The 14,597-nt window shown below is 50.2% G+C and overlaps 1 protein-coding gene across 3 annotated transcripts in view; it reads left to right on the forward strand.

The window, feature by feature from the left end:
• Positions 1-14,597, forward strand: part of LOC140425814 (uncharacterized) — a 150,851-nt gene that overhangs the window by 40,720 nt on the left and 95,534 nt on the right. For all 3 annotated transcript variants that reach the window (XM_072510217.1, XM_072510216.1, XM_072510218.1), the window contains exon 8: positions 5-143. In XM_072510217.1, coding sequence (XP_072366318.1) covers positions 5-143 — 139 coding nt within the window. The remainder of the gene's footprint in view (positions 1-4; positions 144-14,597) is intronic.

Here is a 14,597-nt window from a genome sequence, read left to right on the forward strand (position 1 = left end):
CTAGCACGCCGTTATTCACGAAAACCAGTAGATGAGCTAGTTCCACTTTCCACATTGAGAAACAAAGCTGCCAGACGATATAAGGAATGTGGTCTCTTAACGCAACCAATTCCCAAAGACCTAGATCAGGAAGAACAATTAGTGTATGGAAAGTTTATCTACCTATGTTCATAAGCTTGTTGTTTGAGATTGAAAGCTACATGAATTGTGTGAAGATATTGCGTGCATGTTCTGTCTCTTACTTTCGCTCGTATTACAATCCTCCTCTAGGCCACACACCAACAAGATTGTTTCCACCAACACAACTGTTACACGCTGAGAAATGTGCAAGGACTCACCTTGATTTTCAGTGTTCTCTGGAAAACACTGAATGTTAAATCCAATAATAGTATATGGTTAAGGAATCATCTGAAGCCTTTTATCTTCAGCAAGTTTATTCCCAGAAAAGCCCAACAGATTAACAGCCTCTTTATGTTCCCCATACCCAACTATTCCAGCTATGTCCATTTATACTTTTTGAGTATAAATAAATTGGACAGACAAAGGGACCAATCAAAAAAGCAGCCCTTTAAAGAGACAATGTATCAAACAAAAGGAAAAGGAAATTAATCACATATTGGCTTGATGGCTTAAGGGATCGATAAAACATACCAGCCCCCACCAAGTATGGAAGGCCTTGATGCGTTTTCTTTATTGAATTAGAATTCCACCGTCTCCCATGGTGTGATTTGAACCCAGTTCCCCAGAGCATTGCACTGAGTCACTGGATAATGAATCCAGTGAAAATAGCACACTGTTAGCACTGCTGCCTCACGGCACCAGAGACCCAGGTTCAATTCTGGCCTTGGGTGACTGTACAAAGTTTGCACTTTCTGCCCATGTCTGCATGGGTTCCCTCCGGGTGCTCCGGTTTCCTCCCCCAGTCCAAAGATGTGCCGGTTAGGTGGATTAGCCATGATAAAATTAGTGTCCAGGAATGTATAGGTTGGGTGGGATTACAGGAATAGAGCAGGGGAGTGGACCTGGATGGGGTGCTCTTTTGGAGGGTCGATGCAGACTCGATGGGCCAAATGGCCTCCTTCTGCACTGTTGAGATTCTGTGAATCTTGGCCTGTGTCCATTTATAGTTGAGCTAATGCTCATCATCTGTCTTGAACAATGCAATTGGCAATGGGTGCAATTACTGGTACATTGACTCTGATCAACCCCAGTCACTACATTGAGACTGCAATTGACAACACAGTGCAGTGTCAGGTCACATATCTTTAATTAATATTATGTGATAGAACTCTAATACTCTCTGCCACCACTCTGCCCAATTAATAGCAACTTTATTTGTAAGCGAGCTCCATTGGTTTAAATATTTGAATCCCCAATCACCCAGAAAGTTGAGCGATTAATATGAATATTTCAAAACTCTATAAAGTACAATTTTCTAACAACAAATAAAACTTCTCTTTGTTTATGCTGACACAGATGACATAAGTATATTGTTAAATCGCCTAACTTTAGTCCAAATGCAAAAGTGTTATTTTCTCTAATTATTATTGCATGAAATTGAATATAAAGCAAACATTTCACCCCGTCAGCTGCTCCCCACATATATATATTTGCTGGACCCAAAGTAGAAACATTCTGGCAAAGTTTTATTTAAACATTTTGAATTTAGTTAAAGTAAATTAAAACCTCACTGTGCTGTTAACACTAATGATGCCATTGGTTCAATTTTTATTGCGGTTGTAACTAAAGGCATCTATCTGATTCAGGCGCACGACTCCTTTCTATTTAGAAATAATTTCACAATATCCCATTTTTCATTTTAGGGCTGAGTAGGACAGAGCCTGCAAAGTATTCACAAAGGAGAGGGACACATTGATTGGTGGTGTCTCAGAGAGATTTGTAAACACTTTAGAACAGGTCGTTATTATGAGGAAGGAAGTGTTAGGTGTGTTAACAAACATTAAGGTAGACAAGTCCCCAGGGTCAGATGGCATCTATCCCAGATTGCTGAGGGAGACAAGAGATGACATCACAGGACCTCTGACAGAAATCTTTGTGTCCTCATTGGCCACAGGTGAGATCCCAGAGGATTGGAGAATAGCCAATGTTGTACCGTTATTTAAGAAGAGTTGCAAGGATAATCCGGGTAATTATAGGCCAGTGAGCTTGAGGTCAGTGATAGCAAAATTTCTGGGAGAGGATCTATACACATTTGGAAGTGAATGGATCTATACACATTTGGAAGTGAATGGTCTTATTAGCGATGGACAGCATGGTTTTGTATGGGGAAGGTCATGCCTCCCTACACCCTGTCAGGACTCCATCCCTTTCTCTCAACTCCTTTGCCTCCGTCGCATTTGTTCCGATGATGCCACTTTCCAAAATGGTGCTTCGTAAATGTGTTCCTTTTTCCTCAACTGTGATTTCCCACCTGTAGTTGCGGACAGGGCCCTCAACAGTGTGCGGTCCATTCCCCGCGCCACTACCCTCGCCCTCTCCACTCCCTCCCAGAACAAGGATAGAGTCCCCCTCGTTCTCACATTTCATCCCACCAGCCTCCGTATGCAAAGCATAATCCTCCGCCATTTTCGCCAACACCAGCGTGATGCCACCACCAAATACATCTTCCCTTCACTCCCTCTGTCAGCATTCTGCAGAGACCATTCCCTCTGAGACAATCTAGTCCACCCCTCCACCATACCCAGTACCTCTCCCATCACCCATGGCATCTTCCCATGCAATCGCAGAAGGTGTAATGCCTGCCCCTTTACCTCGTCCATGCTTAACATCCCAGACCCAAAACACTCATTCCAGGTTAAGCAGTGTTCCACTTGCATCTCTTCCAATTTGGTCTACTGCATTCGCTGCTCCCAATGTGGTCTCCTCTATATCGGAGAGACCAAATGCAGACTGGGGCCGGGATTCTCCCCTACCGGGTGGGGCGGGGGGGTCCCGGCGGGATGGAGTGGCGTGAACAACTCCGACGTCGGGCCGTCCCAAAGGTGCAGATTTCTCCGCATCTTTAGGGATCAAGCCCTCACCTTGAGGGGCTAGGTCCGCGCCGGAGTGGTTGGCGCGCCGCCGGATGGCGGGAAAGGCCTTTGGCGCCACGCCAGTCGGGGCCGAAGGGACTCTGCCGGTCGGTGGAACTCCACGCTAGCGCGGGAGTGTCAGCGGCTGCTGACGTCATCCCCGCGCATGCGCGGGGGGGGGGTCACTTCCGCATCGGCCATCGCGGAGGCTGTGGCCAAGGCGGAAGGAAAAGAATGCCCCTACGGCACAGGCCCGCCTGCGGATCGGTGGGCCCCGATCGCGGGCCAGGCCACCATGGGGGCACCCCCTAGGGCCAGATCGCCCCGCGCCCCCCCCAGGACCCCGGAGCCCACCCGCGCCGCCAGTCCCGCCGGTAAGATAGGTGGTTTGATTCACGTCGGCGGGACTGGCATTACAGCAGCGGGACTTCGGCCCATCGCGGGCCGGAGAATCGGCCGGGGGGGGGCCTGCCGAACGGCGCGGCGCGATTCCCGCCCCCGTCGAATTTTCGGTGTCAGAGAATACAACAGGATACAGACAGGCTGAAAGATTGGGCAGAGAAATGGCAGATGGAATTTAACCCGGACAAATGCAAGGTGATGCATTTTGGTAGATCAAATTCAGGTGGGAGCTATAAAATAAATGGTAGCACCATCAGGAGCACAAAAACACAGAGAGATCTTGGGCAGCATGGTAGCATAGTGGTTAGCACTATGGGTTCACAGCGCCAGGGACTCAGGTTCGATTCTTGCTTGGGTCACTGTCTGTGCGGAGTTTGCACGCTCTCCCCATGTCTGTGTGGGTTTCCTCCGGGTGCTCCGGTTTCCTCCCACAGTCCAAAGATGTGCAGGGTAGGTGGATTGGCCATGCTAAATTGCCCTTAGGTTAGATGGGGTTGCTGGGTTACGGGGATAGGGTAGAGGTGTGGGCTTAAGTCGGGTGCTCTCTGGGGGCTTACGGTGGTGCGCGCGAGCGGAGCGGTCGCGCTGGAGAGAGGCTCCCGCCGGTCCGCAGCATTTCGGCGTTTTCCGGGGATTTCCCTGTGGCTTCGCCGGTCGCGATTTCTTTGGCCGTTGGGGCCTGAGGGCCGAGTGCCGGGTCGGGCCGGTTTGGAGCCGGTGGGGACCTCCGTGACCGGAGGAGAAGGGGCATCGAGCCCGAAGCAAACGCCGGGGGAGGAGCGTGGCCTGAGACGAGGCCTGAATCCAGCACAGATGTAGAGGGGGAGCAGCGCACACCGGGTGGCTCCCCGCTGAAAATGAATGTTTGGGATGTTTGAAGTCCGGTCCCTGGAGAAGAGAGGTTTTGAACTTTGATTTTTGAATTTTAAAATTTTTTAATAAAAGACTTATTTAATTTTAAATGTTTTAAATTTTATTATTTATTTATCTTGAGATTGAAAAATACTAAGTGGTTAAGGGATGCCAATAACAGCTGTGAAGAAGGGAGGAAACGCGGGTTTGTCGCCAAAGGAGAGGACCAGTAAAAGTGCTGACAAGATGGCGGAGGCCGGACCGCGTGGTGGGGCCGCACTACTTACAGTGGAAAGGATGACCAAGGTGATGGCTGTGGAGCTAGAGAAGCAGTTTGCGAGGCACATGTAGGCGTTGAGGAAGGAGATGGCGGTCGCACTGAGATCATTGGTGGAGGAGGCAATCGCCCCGGCGAGGGTGGATGGGGCAAAGACATCGGCCGAGGTGAGAGCACAGGGTGAAAAGATGAAGGAAGTGGAGGAGGCCATGTCGCAGCACAGCGACCAGCTCACCTCGATGGGAGACGAACTACAGAGGGTGGTGGAGGTCAACAGAGGACTCAGAGCAAAGCTTGAGGACTTGGAGAACCGCTTGAGGCGGCACAATCTGAGAATTGTGGGCTTGCCTGAAGGGGCAGAGGGTTCAAGGCCAACAGAGTACTTTGCTAAGATGCTGGCAGAGTTGATGTGGGAGGGTGAAGACCCCTCCCGTTATGAACTGGACCGAGCTCATCAGTCGTTAAGGCCTAAATCCAAAGTAAATGAGCCGCCGAGAGCAGTAATTATCTGCTTCCATAAGTACTGCATGAAGGAGAAGGTGTTAAGCTGGGCGAAGCAGAAGCGCGATGTGCAGTGGGATGGTGCTAGAGTTCGGATTTACCAGGACTTGACGGTGGAGTTGGCAAAGAGATGAGCGGCATTCAGCCAAGTGAAGGCAGCACTGTACAACAAGGGAATGCGATTTGGTATGGTATACCCGGCAAAGCTGAGGGTGTGTTTGGTTTGATTGGCATTTTTGCTCCTTTTTTTGTTGCAACGGTTATATGTTATTTCATTGAATGGCATGGGTTCGATTGCTTTTCTTTTTCTTCTGGGACTGGGTGGGAGGGGACAGTACGCCTTTTGGGGTGGGAGGGGGACTACCCCCGCTAGCTAATTAAAGCCGGCTAGTGAACGGAGGTGAGGTGAGAGGAGGGCTGCGGACATTGGAGCCTGGACCATTGCGGACCAGGACATTGGAGCCTGGTTAGCAGGTTTCGATGGGCCTACGAGGTGAGCAAGTGGGGGTGGGGGAGGATCGATACTGGGTGAGATTCTTTCGAGGGGAAGTATGGGGGGGATTCTGGGAGGGGGGAAGGGGTTCGATGTTAATAATGGATAGGAGTGGGTCAGGCTCATGGGGCAGGGCCCAGTGGTACGATGATGGTGGATAAGAAGGAGGGGGTTTGAGAGACTCCTAGTTAGGATAGTCACGTGGAACGTGAGGGTGTTGGGAGGCCCAGTCAAGAGGTCAAGGGTGCTTGTGCATCTTAAAAGTTTGAAGGCCGATGTAGCAATGCTGCAGGAGACTCACCTGACGGTGAAGGACCAAGTGAGACTTAAAAAGGGCTGGGTTAGTCAGGTGTTTCGTTCTGGATTTGACGGAAGAGCTCGAGGGGTAGCGGTAATGGTCAGCAAAAGGGTACGATTCCAGATGGAGAAGGTGGTTGCAGATCAGGGAGGTAGGTATGTGATTGTGACAGGGGCGCTGGAGGGGAGGCTAGTGGCGCTGTTAAGCGTATATGGTCCCAATTGGGACGATGTGGGATTCGCGAAGAAGGTGTGTGGGGCCATCGACCACCTGGACACACGCGAATTGATAGTGAGGGAGACTGGAACCTGGTGCAGGAGCCAAGGTTGGACAGGTCACGGCCGCGCTCGCTGGTCTGGTCGGGGGGTGGTGGCGAAGGCGCTGGCTGGGCTAATGGTGGAAATGGGAGGGGTGGACCCTTGGAGGTTTCTGCACCCGAGGGAGCGGGAGTACTCGTTTTTCTCAGCGGTCCATAAGGTGCACTTGCGGATGACCCTTTCATGGCGGGGAAGGCGCTGCTGGCTGGGGTTAAAGGGTGGGAGTACTCGGCAATTGCAATATCAGATTATGCTCCGCATTGGGTGGATATGGTACTGGAGAAGGGGATGGTACAGAGACCAGGGTGGAAGTTAGATGTGTGACTGTTGGGGGACCAAAGGTTCTGTGACAAAATTGAAAAAGTAATCGAGGAGTATGTAGGTTTTAACTGGACGGATGAGGTGTCGAAGGCGGTTGGGAGGCTTTAAAGGAGGTGGTGAAAGGTGAGGCGATCTCGTTCAAGGCTAGGCTAGACAAAGAGGAGAGGTTAGAGGGTAATAGATGAGATGTTGGAGAAAGATAGGAGGTATGCAGAAGGTAGGGACCCAGCGTAGTTGGAAAAGAGGAAAGATCTCTAGGCGAGCTTTGACCGACTATCTACCAGGAAGGCGGTGCGCCAATTGAGGCGAGCAAGGGGGGCAGTTTATGAGCATGGAGAGAAGGCGGGCCGTATGTTGGTGGATCAGCTCCGTAGGGAGGCTGCGGCAAAGGAAATTGTCCAGGTGCGGGACAGGGCAGAGAAGTTGGCGGTAGCGCCAGATCAGATTAACAAGGTCTTTAAGGAATTCTATGAGAGGTTGTACAGGTCAGAGCCACCTGGGGGAGGCCGGGAGATGCAGGAATTTCAAGATGGGCTGGAGTACCCAAGGTTAGGGGAGGGAGACAGGGCTACATTAGAGGGGGCAATAGTGGAGCAGAAGATAAAAGATGAGATTGGGAGGATGCAGTCGGGGAAGGTGGCAGGGCCGTGTAGCCATCTGGGATGGCCACTTACAACCAGGAACAGGGAAGGTCGCAAAGCATAGCGGGAAAAATGGACAATGCGAGATTCAGGCAGGCTCAGAGCCTGAATGTATATTTGCGAATGAGGAATCCAGACGGTATCGAAACCCCCAACCGATTAGCATTTGATGGCCCATCTCGGCCAGACAAAGGACTGATACTTGAGCGACCGATACAATCCCAGACATTTCGGCGCCACTCCCTGTACTCGGGAAGCGTAAACAACAGGGTCAATGACCGCTTAGGACACGCCCAGCCATCAAGCACCTTTATTGGATCGAATCGAACACAGTGATCAGGAATTAGCCAATTAGTGGGGTCCAAACTGAAGGACCACCCAAAAGAGCATGAAAACCCCCAAGGATAAAAAGCGAGTCCACCATGTGTTCGGCCTCTCTTGGACCTGGCGCTCCGGCTACGTCTACCTCCAATTGCAGCACCACCAGAAGCAAGTTCAAGTTCAACGCCCGCTACCAGACGGATGAGCCTAGCTGAGCAGCAGTTACTTCTCCAGACCCGATAGATCCAGATTCGAACAGCGGCCACTGTTCCTCTGACCTAAGCCGGGTGCCTGAAGTTAAGTACAGGTTGTCATAGTCGACAGGTGTAGTTTAACTAGTAGTGTTTATGGTGCATGATTAATTGTGTGTGTGAATAAAGTACCCTTGATCTTGAACTAACTAACTGGTGTTTGGCTCTTTGATCGAGATCCGGTTGAACCTTGTGGTGGTATCATTTGATACCTGGCGACTCTGAGCAATATAATATCGATATCCAAAGGAAGGAGGGCAACCTCACTGACTGCCATATTTACAGTAGGTAAAAAAGTCGACAGTTATTGGCGACGCCGCCAGGACTCGACCCAGAAGTGCCCATATCACTCCGAGAGAACCCACAAAACGATTGCATTAGAAGTCCAATTTGGCAAAGTAAAAAATCACAAGCGAAACCAGTATCGATGAAACCTCCAAAACCCGGAAGTGTGTAATTTGCATGCGTACTAACAAAGGGATATAAGGTAACCTCTGTTTTGTTATGCTCTTGACGTAGTATAACCTTCTTCCTTGATGTGCACTCTGACAAAGGAAGGTTCAGACTTGGAGATAGCTTTAACAGGTTTATTAATCGATTAACAATTCTCCTACTTGGATTCTACTCTACTGTTAATCCTTCTATAGCTACTCAGACGGACTAACCAGCCTGCTACAATCCACGTGGTGGGAGTGATGTGTTTCAATCAACCCTGTGTCTGTACTCACTGAGTGTCTCCACTGGAAAGATACTGAGCATGTGTGATGTGTCCTTTTATATGGGTTGGTGTAATGCCCTCCTGTGGTAGTGTCACCTCTGTGTGTATCTTGAATGCCCATTGGTCGTGTCCCATCTTACTGACCTATTGGTTGACTGTCTGCATGTCATGTCTCTGGTGCTCGCTCTAGTGTCTAGCTAGGTGTAGTGTATGTACAGTAACCCTTTGTGTACTTACAGTGATGTATATCACCGCATCACCCCTTTTTTCATGTTACATATTTTCTGTACAGTGTTAAAGAAATTTGACCAAACTAGGTGGATGAGGGATGCTATGTACAAGTTATGATGACTGAGCAACCAAATAATAGTTGCTATGACTTTGAGGATAAGACAATACAAAATAAAAGGTATGAGTCCAAAGTTCATGAATTTATATGGTCTGGTATAGAAGTGTCAATGGTGACGGTGTCATCCCCTTGTGAACGTCGTCAGTGTCCTGGTGTTTGGTCATCAGGAGGTGTTCAAGTGTTCAAATCACTTCATTGACTGATTTGGAGCCTGTGTCTTTTTTTTTTCGATGCTTATGGTAGCAATTCTTGATGGCATCTGTCCTGAAATCCATGTTGCCTGTTGGTAGTGCAGCAAACGTGAATTGGTAAGATGCATCGTCCTGCCATGGCATGTCATTGTACTGAGCTGAGCAGTAACAGTGTCCCTCATTTGCAGAGCTGTACCATGTCGTACCAGTCGTAGTTCAACTGGCGTTGTGTTTGTCGTGCTTATTGTCGACGTTGTTGCCTTTGGTACGCTTCTTGTTATTGTTTTTGATGTTGTGTGTTGGTTGGTTTTGCTGCGCTCAAGGACCACACTCTGTGGATAATACGAGTCCTTCACACAGTTACTCGTGTCAGCGTGCTTTGTGGCTTCTGCTGTTTTCTTGAACGTGCCGTCACTGAGTTCGCGGCGCTGCCCGTCTGGAGTCATGTCCGGCTTACTTGAATCAGCTTTGGCTTGTCGTTGCTCCCCATCTGGAATCTGGTCTGTTTCACCTGAGTCAGTTTTGGCTTGTCGATGCTCCCCATCTGGAGCCCTTTCTGGTTCACCTGAATCAGCTTTGGTTTCTTAACGCTTCCTGTCCGGAGTCATTGCAGGTTCACTTGAGTCAGTTGAGGTTTCTTGATGCTCCCCATCCGGAGTCAAAACATTCAGGAATGCATTTGCTTGTGGAGAGGCTCGAGCGAATGAGGTTTGAAGTAACGTGGTGTCACCGGAGTCACCAGTAGTCTCACTGTGTTTGTCGAGTGCCTCTGTACACACTAGCTGAGGTCTGTCATGTTGCACATCTGGTATGGGAAGTGGGATGCCGTCGTCACTTGCCGCACATATAGTGGGTAGAGCCTCAGTGTGTTCTTGTCGTTCACTTGAGCTGGGAAGACTGTCAGAATCTTCTTCTGGTGGCTCAAACAATCTGAGTGGACTGTCACAGTTGCTTTGTTGTTCACTTGAGTGTGGTAGACTGTCATAGTCTTTCAGTTGTTCACTTGAGCGTGGCAGACCTGCATCGTCTGCTGCTGGTTGCTCAGAGGAGATTGCTAGACCCTCATGGTCTTGTTCATGCAAGGACTGCGCTCTGGAGTCTTGCGTTCCTTCCATCATGGAGTCCGTCCACAAGCTCGCTGTGGAGGCTTGTGTCACTCCCTCTGTGGAGTCTTGCAGCGTTCCCTGTGTGGAATCGTGCATTGGTCTCGCTGTGGACTGTCATCACTTCTTGTTCATGCAAGGATTGGGCTGTGGAGTCTTGCATTGCTTCTATCGTGGAGTCTGTCCACGAGCTCGCTGTGGAGGCTTGTGTCGCTGGAGTCACTTGTGTGGAGACATGCAGTTGTCTCGCTGTGGAATTTTTCATCGCTTTCTGTGTGAAGGCTGGGACCTCTGTTTGGAGTTGGGGACCCTTCGCGGTGTGTGGACCACTCTCTGTGGGCTTGTACCGCTCTCTGTCTCTTGGTTTCAGGCTGCAGCATAATCCTGCACTCACGAGTCGGGATGTCATATGTGCTGGGCTGAAGATCCTCAAATACGCGGAACACAGCTACGTCTGTGTCGGATTCTTCACTATAGAACACATCTCGTTGCGGTTCGGTTTTGGTACTGGGGTCGCCATCTCCAATGATGAAATTATCGTCTGAGTCGTAGTCTTCTAGGACCATATCATCACCTTTTATGTCGGAGCTGGCATTGGGCTCGCGATGTCCGAAGAAGAATTCAAGGTCTGAGTCATAGTCTTCAAGGACTGTATCATCTCTTTGGGTGGTTCTCCTACTTGGAATCGACTCTACTGTTAATCCTGCTATAGCTACTCAGACGAACTGACCAGTCTGCTACAATTCATGTGGTGGGAGTGATGTGTTTCAATCAACCCTGTGTCTGTACTCACTGAGAGTCTCCACTGGAAAGAGACTGAGCATGTGTGCTGTGTCCTTTTATATGGGTTGGTGTAATGCCCTCCTGTGGTAGTGTCACCTCTGTGTGTATCTTGAATGCCCATTGGTCGTGTCCCATCTTACTGACCTATTGACTGTCTGTGTGTCATGTCTCTGGTGCTCCCTCTAGTGTCTAGCTAGGTGTAGTGTATGTACATTAACCCTTTGTGTACTTACAGTGATGTATAGCACCACAACCTCGATAGATTTTGTTGCGTGAAACTTTCGGGAGTTGCGTAAACCAGAAAATAGCTTGAGCCATACCCGTGTTGCCCCACTGCTTTATTCCCCCTTGTACCAAATTCCCAGTAGAAACAGAGATAATCGGAGGGATGGCAATGAAGGCAATGGAATGCCTTATGCATCCACAAGAGCCCGTGGTCGCAGTGACCAACAGAGCAGAACAGTGTCCCATATGGGAGGAAGAGATTAGGAAATACCTAAAGGGGAAAGGATGGCCCCTATGGTCGGAATTTTGTGCGAATGAGGAAGCAGGTCCTGGCAGCATAGGACAAACTTGGTGGGATAACCTGACCGAGATCCATAAGAAGAATTTGAGTAGAATTCGTAAGTCGATGGCAATCGTGTCCTGCTTGGCACAATTGCGAGGCACAGAGGAGGTTGTGAGGATGCTCCGTAGACAGCTTGAGGAGAAAGAGAGGAATAGAGAGGGAAATGTTAGCGAATGTGAGAGGATAAATGAGCAACTCCGAGAGCAGCTAGCGGCGAAGGACAAGGAGATGGCTGATGTCAAGAGGGCACACCAATCTTGTCTCACCCACCTAAACAGCTTTCAGATTCAATACGATAAGGCCTACGAGGACACGCAACGTGCAGTGTTGGTAAGAGAGGCAGCAGAGAACCAAGTAGAACAGTTGAGAAAACAATGTGAGGATTTAAAAGCAGCCCTCTGAGCACTCCACAGTTCCACCACGGAATAGAGGCAGAGTTCGGTGGATCATGCCAAATGCAGGCAGCAAATTGCAAGATTGCGATCACTGCTATCCGTTCGGAATGGGTTCCGAGATACCTTTGGCCCACAGCTAGAACAGGAAGATGGCCCCGATGGGCAGGAACTTAGTGAAACGGCCCAACGGTACGTGATCGAGACAGAAAATCAGAATAGAGCCCCCCAGGCCCCGAAAAGGAAAGCACCTGCACCACCGACTGCACAGGCAGCACCCAACCCAATGAATCCCATCACTACGCAGCGTAGAGTAACAACAGAAGACCAACCCGATTTTGTGTACACCACCCCATTAACCATCACCCAGTTGAGAGATGCCCGTGATAAAATTGAGACTTTTCACCCCACGTCAGACCCACACCACTTTTTCGAACGAGTTGGGCAACAGACCGTCATGTACGGTCTGGACGAGCAGGAAGAAGTAAAGCTCATAGTGATGAGCCTTGACCCGTCGGTTAGTTCAGCCCTTCCCGACCCACAGAATGTAGGAGGAGGTAGCCTCCAAGACATGAAAACAGCCATTGTAGAAGCCATTGGCTACAATAGAGGAGATCCGGTAGAAGGACTCAACCGGTGCAGACAGAAAAAAGGAGATCATCCAACGGCATTTGCTGGATGCCTCTGGATCCACTTTACCGCAGTATTCGGTGATTTAGCCCGTGCCCATTTATCGGTAGACAATACGGCCAAATGGACCCGTATTCTAGTCTCCCATGCCATGGAGGCAGGACAGAAGGCATGTGCCAATTACGACTCCTCAGACCCGGCACACAATGAAGTGTGGGTTATGAAACGATTATCTAGAGCTTGAGAACAGTCCCTACAGAAAAAGACAGACCGAGAAAGAGTAGACGCCAACATGAATCCAGTAAGGGCACACCAAGACCCCGCATGGGTAAATGAAGGCAGAACTAACACACTGCACCCTAAAGTGCAGGAATGCTACAATTGTGGACAGAAAGGACGCACGAGAATGTCAAGGCCCCCCAAAACAGCAACGGAATCAGCCCACAAATGCCCCCCCCCTAGGTACAATGCCAGACCCATCCACAGCGTTAGTGCCCGAGCAGATAATTTGGCCATAAACGGCACCGATTGATGGTGTTCGGGCTCGCCAACTTGGGTCTGTGATACTCTTTGGAATAAGTCCGGAAGATCGGCAGGTGCAGGCACAGTCCGGGGACACCCAGTAGAGTTCCTTTGGGACACAGGAGGGTCCCGAACCACGTTAAACTCCTCCACGATGTACCAGCGAGATACATGGCCCACTACAGACACCATTACTCTTAGTGGCCTTACAGGTCACCTCCAGCAGGGACACATTACAGCCACTGTGGATATCCAGATCGGCAACATTTAAACAAAACACTCAGTCGTTTTGGTAGATTTACCCCAGACAGCAGAACACATCTTGGGAATAGATTTTATGAGTTCACACAACCTTTCTTTCGACCCCGTAAATAAATATGTGTGGAAAATGGCCAGAGCAGCACAGGCCCCCACCACGCTCACAGTAGGAGACTACGCACACAGGATTAGCTCAGTGGGAGAGTATTAGTTTGATCCACAAACCATTACCACAGACAAAACGGTTAGAGAATTCTTGAAAAGCCATAAAGCATTGTTTGCCCAGAACAAGCAGGACTGCTGCAAAATCCCAGGAGTGGTTAACATTACAGGTCCCGATCCTAAGCCCCAGAAACAATACGGCTTTCCCCAGCAAGCCGAGGGAGAGATAGCCAAAGTAATCCAGAGTTTATTGAACCAAGGAGCGATTCGGCCTCCCCGTAGCATCAACGAACAATGCCCCGATTTGACCAGTACGAAAACCAGATGGTTCATGGCGACTGACCATCGATTATAGGGAATTAAACAAAGTGACTCCGTTAGCAGCCCACACCGTTGCCACGAGTCCCGAGACCATGCCGCCTCATCCCCCTCCATCACCCACTTACGTACCATTGCCACGTTGGCGGCCCAATAATACGCACAGGGGTTAGGCAGCGCCAACCCCTCCTCATCCTTGCACCAGCCTCGTGAAGTTAAGCTTATGTAGGGCCCCCCAGCTCCTAGCCACCTGGACCCTCAGGTACCTGAAACTCCTCTCTGCCCTTTTTAGCGGGAGCTCACCAATCCCCCTCTCCTAGTCCCCCGGTCCCCCGGGTGCTCTACGAACAACTCGCTCTTCCCCATATTAAGTTTGCACCCGGAGAAATCTCCAAAGACCCTAAGGATCCTCCTCACCTCCAGCATTCTCCCCAACGGGTCCTCCACATATAGCAGCAACTCATCCGCATAGAGCGACACCCGATGCTTCTCCCCACCCCGCGCCAGCCCCCTCCAGTTCCTCGACTCCCTCAACGCCATGGCCAGGGGTTCAATCGCCAGTGCAAAGAGCAGGGGGGACAGGGGACACCACTGCCTCGTCCCCCGGTGTAGCCGGAAATACTCTGACCTCCTTCTGTTCGTGGCCACACTCGCCACCGGGGCCTCATACAGCGGCCTCACCCACCTGACGAACCCTTCCCCGAACCCAAACCCAAACCTTTTCAACACCTCCCACAGGTACCCCACTCCACCCTATCAAAGGCCTTCTCCGCATCCATCGCCGCCACTATCTCCGCCTCCCCTTCCATCGACAGCATCATTATAACATTCAAGAGCCTCCGTACATTAGTATTCAACTGCCTCCCTTTCACGAACCCCGTCTGATCCTCATGTATG

This window comes from Scyliorhinus torazame, chromosome 6, assembly GCF_047496885.1.
Source record: "Scyliorhinus torazame isolate Kashiwa2021f chromosome 6, sScyTor2.1, whole genome shotgun sequence".
In the NCBI taxonomy this organism is placed as follows: Eukaryota; Metazoa; Chordata; class Chondrichthyes; order Carcharhiniformes; family Scyliorhinidae; genus Scyliorhinus; species Scyliorhinus torazame.